This window comes from Equus quagga, chromosome 12, assembly GCF_021613505.1.
Source record: "Equus quagga isolate Etosha38 chromosome 12, UCLA_HA_Equagga_1.0, whole genome shotgun sequence".
Taxonomy (NCBI): Eukaryota; Metazoa; Chordata; class Mammalia; order Perissodactyla; family Equidae; genus Equus; species Equus quagga.
This window is the reverse complement of record NC_060278.1, coordinates 39,608,195-39,620,421: the sequence shown is the minus strand read 5'-3', so window position 1 is coordinate 39,620,421 and position 12,227 is coordinate 39,608,195. Positions and strand designations below refer to the sequence as shown.

The window sequence follows — 12,227 nt, the reverse complement described above, 5'->3', positions numbered from 1 at the left end:
TTGGAAGCTTGCATCTGGTTTCATCTGGACTTCGGCCCCATGTACTCTTCCTTTTACTAATTTTGCTTTGTATCCTTCTCTGTAATAAGCCATGGCTGTGAGTCCAATTATGTGCTGAGTTCTCTCAGCCTTTCTAGTGAATCACCAAACCTAGGGTGGTCTTGGGGACCTCTCACATAGATGAATTTTTGTGTCACCATTATTAAAATTCAGTCTGAAATAAAACCAGGAAATATGCACATGGAGCAGAGGGGAGAAAAAATAAAAAATAATTAAATAAATAAATAAAACCAGGAAAATCCAAGCAAACATCCAGCGTGAGTGAAAAATATAAGAACAGTAGCACCTAAGGCATTAAACTAGGCAAAGTGACACATTTTATACAGAAAAAAGTACATGGGCCAGCCCCATGGCTGAGTGGTTTAAGTTCGTGCGCTCTGCTTCAGCGGCCCAGAGTTTCACCAGTTTGGATCCTGGGTGGCTCATCAGGCCATGCTGAGGTGGCGTCCCACATGCTGCAACTAGAAGGACTCACAACTAAAAAAATATACAACTATGTGCTGGGGAGCTTTTGGGAGAAAAAGCAGGAAAAAACCATACAATACACACTATCATTTTAATAGAACACAAATATTCAATGCAAAACTGTTTAAAAGGATTAATTGATAAAACCACAATTGTAGAACCTAACGTATTATTCTCAGTCTTTGCCAGATGAATTATGGGAAAATTAAACAGGCATATATGAGGTAAGAATAATAAATAAAGTTGAGTAAACAAACATATATACAGAATAGGACTTCCAGTTATGGCAGCATGAAGAGGTTGGTGATTCTTCTCTGCAAAAGATAAATATAAACCTGTGCAAGACTGTCAAAGACAACCATTCATGGTATCGGAAATGGACCAAATGCAGAAAACAATTAAGAAATGTTTACTGTTGAAAAGCTGCGAGAGCTGCAGGTAAGGACAGATGAAGTCAGTGGCCTTTTTCATGAGGCTATTCACATCCCCACCATCACCACCAACTTGGTTGGTGAGAATGGTTTTTCTAGTGTATGGCTGGTCATGAACACCAGCAGTCTCACTGCCAGAGGGGGCAAACTTGATGTGGACAGTGGGTAAAAACCCGTGACTGTGCTAGTTAAAAGCGGTGAACTCAGGGGCCGGCTCCGTGACCGAGTGGTTAAGTTCGCGCGCTCCACTGAGGTGGCCCAGGGTTCGGATCCTGGGCGCGGACATGGCACCGCTTGTCAGGCCATGTTGAGGCAGCGTCCCACATCCCACAACTACAAGGACCTGCAACTAAGATATACAACTATGTCCGGGGGTGGGGGGGGGGGGGAGGTTTGGGAAATAAAGCAGGAAAAAAAAATTTGGCAACAGCTGTTAGCCTAGGTGTCAATCTTTAAAAAAAAAAAAAAAGTGGTGAACTCAATCAGGAAAGAATAAGAAAAAGCTGAAACTTTGGAAGCTCAAGGTGTAGTCCTGGCTGAGATGAGTGGCATCTTTCATGTCTCTCGATGATTTCTTTTCCCTTTACTCCCTTAACTCAGATAACCTACATTACTTTTAGGACAGTTCAGATTCTTACAATTTCTTAACAAACCAATGATTTTAAAATTCCTTGTTAGACTCTGACTTCTCTGACTACACAGAGTTCTAGAACTATTCAGAGTAACAGGCACCCGATGAACATCTTCCTGTATAACGTGGCCAAAGTATCATATCTAAACGTTTCCCCAAAACTTCTCCACTATTCAAATTTTCCATCATTTTGGTGTTTGTCAAAACTTCTGTGCTCTTTACTCTGTACCTAAGAATCATTTAGTTACTTTTTACCTGCCTTCTTTGCTCCTACTGCAAAATCCCTAATATAGTTACCTTTTCAAGATTTTATTTTTCCTTCTTCTCTCCAAAGCCCCACAGTACATAGTTGTATATTTTAGTTGTGGGTCCTTTCTAGTTGTAGCATGTGGGATGCTGCTGCAGCATGGCCTGATGAGCGGTGCTAGGTCCGCGCCCAAGATCCGAATCGGCGAAACCCTGGGCTGCCGTAGCGGAGCACGAGAACTCAACCACTGGGCCACTGGGCCGGCCCCTATAATTACTTTCTAAATGCCTTTTGTTTTTCTTTTTGAGGAAGAATCTGTCTACTACTCCCTGTTTACTAAAAATTTTTTCCCAGTAAGGAATGTACAATTCTGTTTGTTACTAGTACTTTTTCTTTCTAGGTAAAATTTACATACAGTAAAATGAAACATTAAGTGTAATTCTAAGTTTTGAGAAATGAATACATCCATGTAAAACACACCTTTATCAAGTCACAGAATATTCCTATCATCCAGGAAATTCCCCTTCCCAGTCAATCCTTTCTTCAGAAGCAACCACTTTTCTGATATTTTTCCACCATAAATTAATTTTGCCCGTTCTACAACTTCATATAAATGGAACCATGCAATATGCAGTCTTTAGTTTTCAGCTTCTTTTGCTCAGCATATTGTCTGAAGTTAATCTATATGTCAATAGTTATGTCCTTTTAATTCCTTATTTGTATTCCATTGTAAGAAAATATCACGTTATGTTTATCCACTCTCCTGTCGTTGGGCTGATTCTGAGTTTTGGTTATAGAGTTATCAACAAAGATGCTATGAACACTCCTGCACATATCCTTCTGTGGACAGCTGTTTTTACTTCTCTTAGGTAAATACCTTGGAGCAGAACTGCTGGATCACAGGGCAGGCATATGTTTAACTTTCTAGAAAACTGCTATGCTATTCCCCAAAGTGGTATACCATTTTATAATCCTACTAACAGTGTACAGGAATTATGGTAGCTATATTATCAGTTGTTTCAATTTTAGCTATTTTGCCGTGTGTGTAGCAGTATTTCATTATGCTTTTAATTCGCATTTCCCTGATAACTAATGATGTTGAGTACTTCTTCATGTGTTCATTAGCCATTCATATTTCTTCCTTTGGGAAGTGTCTATTCAAGTGTTTGGGGTTTTTTTAGTTGCATTATCTTTTTATTACTAACTTATAGTTCTTCTTTTTTTTTTTTAAAGATTTTATTTTTCCTTTTTCTCCCCCAAACCGCCTGGTACATAGTTGTGTATTTTCAGTTGTGGGTCCTTCTAGTTGTGGCATGTGGGATGCCACCTCAGCATGGCTTGAAGAGCGGTGCCATGTCCACACCCAGGATTTGAACCAGTGAAACCCTGGGCCGCTGAAGCGGAGCACATGAACTTAACCACTAGGCCACTGGGCCGGCCCCAACTAACTTATAGTTCTTTTTATTTTCTAGATATGTCCTTTCTCAGGTATGTTATGGAAATATTTTCCCATAGTATATGGCTTGCCTATTTATTTTCTGAATGGTGGCTTTTAGTGAGAAGTTATTTTTAAGTTAAACCTAAAAATCATCCTTTTTTTTTGAGGAAGATTAAGCCTTGAGCTAACATCCACTGCCAAGCCTCCTCTTTTTGCTGAGGAACATTGGCCCTGAGCTAACATCCGTGCCCATCCTCCTCTACTTTATATGTGGGACGCCTGCCACAGCATGGCTTGAGCAGTGGTGGGTAGGTCTGCACCTGGGATCCAAACCGGTGAACCCCAGGCTGCCAAAGCAGAGCATGTGAACTTACCCTCTGCACCACCGGGCTGGTCCCTGTTTTCCTTTTTTGATAATTATTTTCTTTGACAGATCCAAGAAATCTCCGCCTACTTACAGATCACAAAGATATTCTCCTGTATTTACTCATAGAAACTTTATAATTTTAGCCTTTATGTTCAGCCCTTTGGTCAATCTTAGATTAAGTTTTTTAGTTAGTATGAGGAAGGGTCAAGGTTCATCTTATTTCCATATGGATATCTGGTTGTTCAATGATTATTTATCGAAATGCCCTTCCTTTCCATTGAAATGCTTTGGTGCCTTTAGGAAATCAACTGCACGTATGTCTGGGGTTTATTTCTGGATTAGGCTTCTCATCTCCATATAAACATTATAATAAGCATGTAAATTTCAATTAAAAAACAATGCCTGCTGTGATTTGGACTGTTTACCTATACTGCTCAATCTTGGCAGAACTAACATTTTTAATAATACCAAGTTTTCCAATCCATGAACCTGCTTTCTCTCTCCAATTATTTAGGCTTTTTACATTATTATCAACAGAATCATTTTTTTAAATGTCATTTTCCAGTTGTTTCCTTATATTATATAGAAATAGAGCTAATTTTCATGTTGACTTTATATCCGAAGACCTTGCAAAAAAAATTCATTTATTGATTCTAGTAGTTGATTTGTAGATTCCTTAGGGCTTTCTGCAGGTGATCGTGTCATCTGTGAAAAGAGACAGTTTTACTTCTTCCAATCTTTCTGACTTTCATTTCTTTTTCTTGTCTTTTACACTCTAGCAGAATGTTGAATACAAAGGGTGAGTGTGTCCTTGCATTGTTTCTCATCTTAGAGGCAAAGCATTCAAAATTCCATCATTAAGTATGTAGCTGTACAAAGGTTTTTTCATATATGAACTTTGTCAGGTTGAGGAAGTTCCCTCCTATTTTTAGTTTGTTGAGTTTTATCATGAGTGGGCATTATTACTGTCAAATGATTTTTGCTTTTCTACTGATAGGACCATGTGATTTTTTTGCCCTATATGCTACTAAATATGGTGAATTACATTAGTGGATTTTTAAAAATAGACTTTCTTTTTTACAGCAATTTTAGGTACATAGCAAAATTTACTGGAAAGTACAGAGTTCCCACACATGCCCTACTCTCCTCTTCCTAAGAGCCTCCCCTACCATCATCAACCCATATAGCTCCTCCCCCATGATACACACACAGGCTCTCCCACTATCAACATCCCACACCAGAGTGGTACATTTGTAACAGCTGATGAACCTACATTGACACATAATTATCACCCAAAGTCTATAGTTTACACTAGGGTTCACTCTTGGTGTTACACATTCTATGAGTTTTGACAAAGGTATAATGGTATGTACCATTACAGTATCATTCAGAATAGTTTCACTGCCCTAAAACCTCTGTGCTCCATCCTCCTCCTCCTCAACGGCTGGTAAGAAGTGATCTTTTTTATTGTCTCCACAGTTTTGCCTTTTCGAGAATGTCATATAGTTGGAATCATTCAGTATGTAACCTTTTCAGATTGGCTTCATTCACTTGGTAACATGCACTTCAGGTTCCTCCAAGTCTTTTCACAGCTTGATAACTCATTTTATTTTAGCACTGAATAATATTCCATTGTCTGGATATACCAGTTTGTTTATCCATTCACCTACTGAAGGACATAGTGGTTGCTTCCAAGTTTTGGCATTTATGAATAAAACTGCAATAAGCATCCATGTACAGGTTTTTGTGTAGAAATAAGTTTTCAATTCATTTGGATAAATACCAAGGAGTATGATTCCTGGACTGTATGGTAAGAACACGTTTAGTTTGGTAAAAAACTGCCAAACTGTCTCCCAAACTGGCTGTACCATTTTGCATTCCCACCAGAAATGAATAAGAGTTCCTGTTGCTCCACATTCTCATCAACATTTGATGTTGTCAGTGTTCCAGATTTTGACCATTCTGATAGGTGTGGTAGTTTCTATTTTCCCTTGAGAATTCTCCTTTTACTTAAAAGTTATTTAGAAGTATGATGCTTAATTCCCAAATATTTGCGTGTTTTCAGAGCTCTCTCAGCTTCAAATTCTAATTAAATTCTGTTGTGCTAGAAGAAATTGTGTGTATGATCTCATTCTTTTAAGACTTATTGACATTTGTTAATGGGCCAGCATATGGTCTGTCTTGATAAACAAAGTAAGCGCGTGTGCACAGAATATGTATTCTGCAGTTTTGGGGTATAGTGTTCTAAAAATATCAATTAGATCATCATGATTGGTAGTGTTGTTCGGATTCTTTTCTGTATTGACTTTTTCCCCTGTTCTCAATTACTTGTAGAGAGTTGCTAAAATCTACAACTCTGATTGTTGATTTGTATATTTCTTCCTTTAGTTGTCTTAGTTTTTGCCAAGCGGTGCCATGTCTGCACCCGGGATCCAAACTGGTGAACCCCGGGCTGCCGAGAAGTGGAACATGTAAACTCAACTGCTGCGCCACCAGGCCAACCCCTAGAAACTATTTCTAATTGAAAGGTAATAAACATATGACATATAAAAATTTGTGGGGTGCAGCTAAAGCAGTACATAGAGGGAAATTTGCAGTTTTAAATACTTACATCAGAAAAAAATGCTTATGTATTTTTCAAAGGTTTAAATTTTCACCTTGGTAAGCTAAAGAACAAGCCCACAGCTAACATCATACTCAACAGGGAAAAGTTGAAAGCTTTTCCTCTAAGATTAGGAACAGGACAAGGGTGACCACTCTCACCAACATAGTACTGGAAGCCTAGCCAGAGCAATCGGGCAAGAAAAAGAAATAAAAGGCATCCACATCAAAAGGGAAGAAGTAAAATTGTCTCTGTATGCAGATGACGTGATCGTATATGTAGAAAACCCTAAAAACATCTGTCAGAAACTGTTAGAACTAATAAACGAATTCAGTAAAATTACAGGATACAAAATCAACATACAATAATCAGTTGCGTTTTTATACGCTAATGATGAAATATCTGACAAAATAAGAGAATGGTCCCATTCACGATGACATCAAAAACAATAAAATGCTTAGGAATAAATTTAACAAAGGAGGTGAAAGATCTGTACACTGAAATCTATAAGACATTGATGAGAGAAATTGAAGAAAATACAAATAAATGGAAAGCTGTTCCATGTTCCTGGATTGGAATACTTCATATTGTTAAAATGTCCATACTACCCCAAGTCATCTATAGATTCAGTGTAATCCCTATGAAATTCCAGTGGCATTTTTTACAGAAACAGGAAAACAATCCTAAAGTTCATGTGGAACCACTAAAGGTTCTAAGGATTTCCTATCTGAGTCTGTGAGTCACTCTATTCATGCCAGCATTTCTCTGATTAGTAGTTACACTATAGACTTTGTACTTATTTATATGGGGCTTTTAGAACTAATTTATCTTTTCAAGAATGTTATCTCTCCCTCACTCCATCTCCACTCCCATTCTCAGACTAGTTTTGTTCATAGAGAGACCATATCATCTGTAACTTCTGTACATGGTAAGTTAGGACTAAATGCATAGGTCTACATTCCATATGCACGACATAATCTCTTTCCTATTATCTACCTTTCCTCTTAATTACTCATTTTTACAATATAATGGAAACATGTACCACTTAACATAACCCCAAAAAAATGATATAAGTATGTAACTCAAAGCTCCCTTTCCTCCAGAAAATATTCCTCAATTAATCAAGTCATTTTTTCAAACCCTTTCAGTACAATTACTACCCTATCTACCCACCTAACAACTTTCTATTTCTTGCATTACATAAATTGTAATTTTAATTCACCAAATTATTAAGGATTAACTTAAACCTGAGGTTTGGGTGGCACTTTCCCTCCACATTATAACAGAAGTGAACACTCAAATCTACAAACTGACAGGATTTACACCCTTACAAAGTTTTGAGCCAACTACGTACTGAATAATTAAGTTTTATTCAGTAATTAGAAATGGACTATTTCTAGACCCAAAGATGACAAGAACATTGGTGGTTGTGAACTAACTAGATAAGACTGGTTAGAAAGGAAAATAAATAATGTGGAATCAAGACAGAATAATTTAAAATTTTAAAGATTTAAACAATACATAGCTATATTTACTCCAGGGAATTTTAAGTCTCGTCTTTGTGGCAGTTTGCTTTAGTTTACATTGTAGTAGACGTTGCTTTGAACCAGTATACTTCCTTCCAATTACTGTAAAGACAGACTTCACATATGAAGAAAAAGTAACCTCTACATATATTACTGTAGAGTTATAGTTTAAGCTTTCTAAATTTAAACGCCATTTCTCTAATAGCGGTTTTCTGGATGAAAAATTACAAGTCAAAATAGTAATCAGCTTATCTTCACTTACCTGTAACTTTGGTTCCAATAACCAGAGGCAAAGGAATTTCATCTGGGAGATCTTTGAATTGCGAAACATCTGCAACTTTCCTTTGTTGTAAGAGCCTTATTTTCTGCCGTTTCTGTTTTAACGCTGATCTCTCTTCCTCAAAAAATGCAGAAGAACATCTAGAATAAATTATAAAAATCATATAAACTGATAACTATACTGTATAAAAAATTCAAATCAGACCATCCATATCACTGTTCTCTTTTTCCCTTTCATTCTTTAGGGTACTGTATTTAAAAATGGATTCTTAGAAATAATAATTGTTTCTCTTCAAAGCAAATTACCTTTATATCTTTTTAAAATAGGACCTTGCAAGACTCAAAGATATATAAGCAAGTCTAGATTATTCCTTCCTACAAAGTAGGAGGATATGTTCACCATTCTTTGTCAAAATTGCATTTGGATCCCAGGTCTCCTTTTAAGGACAAAGTTCAACTTCAATATTCAGAAGAACATGGTATTTTTCCTGTGACCCAGTGAGCGCACCAATAGAGGAATTAAAGATGAGATTTGCCACTGTGTAAACTTTTAATCATAATTCCTGCCTTGAAGTATGAATACTGAATCTACTCTCATCTTTAGGGCGTGTCTTCTATTTTCAAATTCTAGGATGAACCAAAGGTATTTAAACATAGTTTTCATGGCATCAAACATAAATACCTGTAAAACCAACACCACATAATAAACACATGAAGACATAAATCATCCCCCAAAGTTCCCTTGTGCCACTTTATTATCCCTCCTTTGTATTCTTCCCCCTTCAATACTCTCACTTTTCAAGTAATCATTAAGTTATTTCTGTTGTTATAGTTTCTATCTTCTAAAATTTTATGTAAATGGAATCATCTAGTACGTACTAATTCAGCATAATTATTCTAAGATTCATCCATGTTGCTGCACGTATCAATGGTTCATTCCTTTTTACTGGAGAACAGTATCCTATTCTGTAGATGTGTTACAATTTGTTTACCTATTCATCTGTTGGTGGACATATACTTTTGGCTGCTACAACAACGCTGATATGAACATTTGTGTATAAGTTTTTCTATAAACATATGCTTTAATTTCTCTTGACTAAATACCCAGGAGTGGAATGGATGAGTCATACGGTCAGTGTATGTTTAACCTTTTAAGAAACAAAGAATCCAAATATTACCAAAGGAGATATACAGATGGCAAATAAGCATATGAAAACATGCTCCACATCACATATCATCAGGGAAATGCAAATTAAGTAACAATCGTGAGGTTGTGGGGACACTTGAACTCTTGTACACTGCTGATGGGGATAAAAAATGGTACAGCCACTTTGGAAGACTTTGGAAGAATTTGGTGGTTTCTTACAAAACTAAACATACTCTTACCATATAATTCAGGAACCACACTCCTTGGTATTTACCCAAATGAGGTGAAAACTTATGTCCACACAAAAACCCGCACTTGGAAGTTTATAGCAGCTGTATTCATAATTGCTAAAACTTGGAATCAACTGAGATGTCCTGCAGTAGGTGAATGGATAAATAAACTGTAGTACATCTAGAGAAGGGAATATTAGCACGAAAAGGAATGAGTTATCAAGATATGAGAAGACATGGAGGAAACTTTAATGCATATAACTAAGTGAAAATAGCCAATCTGAAAAGGCTGCGTTCTGTATGATTCCAACTATATGACATTCTGGAAAATGCAAAATTATGGAGACAATAAAAAGATCAGTGGTTGCCAGGAGTTCGAGGGGTGGGGAGAGGGATGAATAGGTGGAGCACAGAGGATTTTTAGAGTGGCGAAAATACTCTGTATGGTATTACAGTGGTGGATGTATGTCACTATACATTTGTCAAAACTCATGGAATGTACAACACCAAGAGTGAACCCTAATGGAAACTATGGACTTTGGGTGATTATGATGTGTTGATGCAGGTTCCTCAGTTGTCACAAATACACCACTCTGGTGGAAGATATTCATAATGGGAAGGCTATGCATGTGTGGGGGCAGAGGGTATACGGGAAATCTCCGTACCTTCCTCTTAAATTTGTTGTGAACCTAAAACTGTTCTAAAAAAATTAAGTCTTTTAAAAAAAAGAAACTGCTAAACAGTTTTCCAAGGTGGTTGTACCATTTTATATTTCCATCAGCAGCAGACAAGTTCAAGTTTCCCCATAGCCTCATCAACACTTGGTATGCTTAGTCTTGTAAACTTTAGACATTGTGGTTTTAATGTGCACTTTCCTAATGACTAATTATGTTGAATATCTTCTTAAATGCTTATGTGACATCCTTCTATCACTGGTGAATCATCTATTCAAATCTTTTGCCAATTTGTTAATTGGACTGTTTGATTCTTATTACTGAATTTTCAGAGTTCTTTATACATTCTGGATATAATATACACTTTCAGCAATCAAATTTTCTCCAAATGCTATTTTTTAATAGTTAATACATTCACATGGCTTCTAATTTAAAAGGTCCAAAAGGGACTGAAAACTATAATACCTGTGTCCCTCAGTTTCCTAGTTTACCTCCCAGAGGACCATGATTATAAGTTTCTTATCCCATGTCCTTCATTGATACTTTAGGCATACACAAGCAAAAAATGCTTACGTACCCTTCCTATTTTTCTCAAATAGCTACATTATGCTCTCTTGTGTATTTTGCTTTCTTTTCTTAATAGATCTTAGCAATCACTTCTGTATCAGTACATAAGCAACTTCCTCTGATTTTGCTTTATGTTAAATGGCTTAAGAGTTTTCTACTGTATTCAGGTACCACACTTTAATCATTCTCCTATTTATGGACATTTAGGTTTTTGCCAATCTTTTGCTACTACAAATAACACTGCAATAATTAACTTTGTACATGTCATTTCACCCAAGCACAAGTATTTCTGTGATATAAATCCACAGAAGTACTAGGTCAAAGGAAATGGAAATTTGTAAATTTGATAGATATTACCAAATCTTCCTCCATAGAGATTATATTAACTTAATATCTCACCAGCAAGAGTGACTATTTCACCACACCACTGCCAACCCAACATATTAAAACTTTATAAACCTTGTCAACCTGCTAGTTAAAACAGTATCTCAGCATAGTTTGATTTTGCATTTCTCATTATGAGGAAGACTGAACTCTTTTAATATGTTTACACAGCCATTTATTTTCCTTTCCTATGTACTATTCCATTTTTAATCATTTTTATTATGGGTTATTTGACTTTTCTTGATTCATAGGAATTCTTTACATATTAGGGAATTAGCCCTGTGCGATAAGAGTTATAAATATTTCTGTCATTGTCTTTCAACTTTAAGGTTTTTTTTTTGCGTGGGAGGGGTAATGCAAAATCTTATTTGTATGAAGTCAAATTTATTGATATTTTCTATTATGGCTCCTAGCTTTAGGGCCTTTAGAAAGAATTTCTCCAATTCAAGATTAAGCAAAACTCTCCTATAGGTTCCTTTAGAAGTTTTATGGTTTCATTTTAAAAACATTTAAATCTTTGATCCTTTTCAAATTTTTCCTAGTGTAAGCTGTGAGGTATGAAACCAACTTGATTTTTCTCTACATTTCTACAGAGTGGTCTCAATATCCATTAAATAAATAATCTAACCTCATTCTCCCACATGTACCTGAGATGCAACCACTGTTATCATGTATTAAATTCCTATAGACGTCTGTGATCCTATCTGGACTTTCTCATCTTTTTAATTCATCTTTCTATTTATGTACTACTATGGTACTGTTTTAATTATGGTCACTTTATAATCTACTTTAATATCTCATAAATGTAGTTTCCTTTCATTACTTTGCTTCTTCAGAAATTTCCTGGATCTTCTTGCTTGATTTCTCCTCTCTTAAACGTGAATTTCAGAAGTAGTTCATTTAGTAAAAAAAAAAAAAAAAAAAAAAAAGTCTACCGATCTTTTTATTGTGACTGATTTCAATTTACAGATTAACTTAGGATGCTGACTATTCTTATGCAAGATCATGTATGTCGTCCCATTTTCTCATCTGTATCTTGCGTATTTCCTGTTAAGTTCCTTCCTGGTATTTTATCTTTTTGTTTTTTAGGATATTTCAAAAAGTGTATTGTACCAATAATTTGTACTGTACTTGACTTCCCGAGAAAAAGGAAAAACTACAAACTTTTGTCAAAAATAA

The 12,227-nt window shown here is 36.0% G+C and overlaps 1 protein-coding gene across 3 annotated transcripts in view; it reads right to left on the bottom strand.

Annotated features, from left to right (window-relative positions):
• LIN9 (lin-9 DREAM MuvB core complex component) overlaps window positions 1-12,227 on the bottom strand; it is an 86,931-nt gene that overhangs the window by 42,634 nt on the left and 32,070 nt on the right. For all 3 annotated transcript variants that reach the window (XM_046678123.1, XM_046678121.1, XM_046678122.1), the window contains one exon: window positions 8,030-8,187. In XM_046678123.1, coding sequence (XP_046534079.1) covers window positions 8,030-8,187 — 158 coding nt within the window. The remainder of the gene's footprint in view (window positions 1-8,029; window positions 8,188-12,227) is intronic.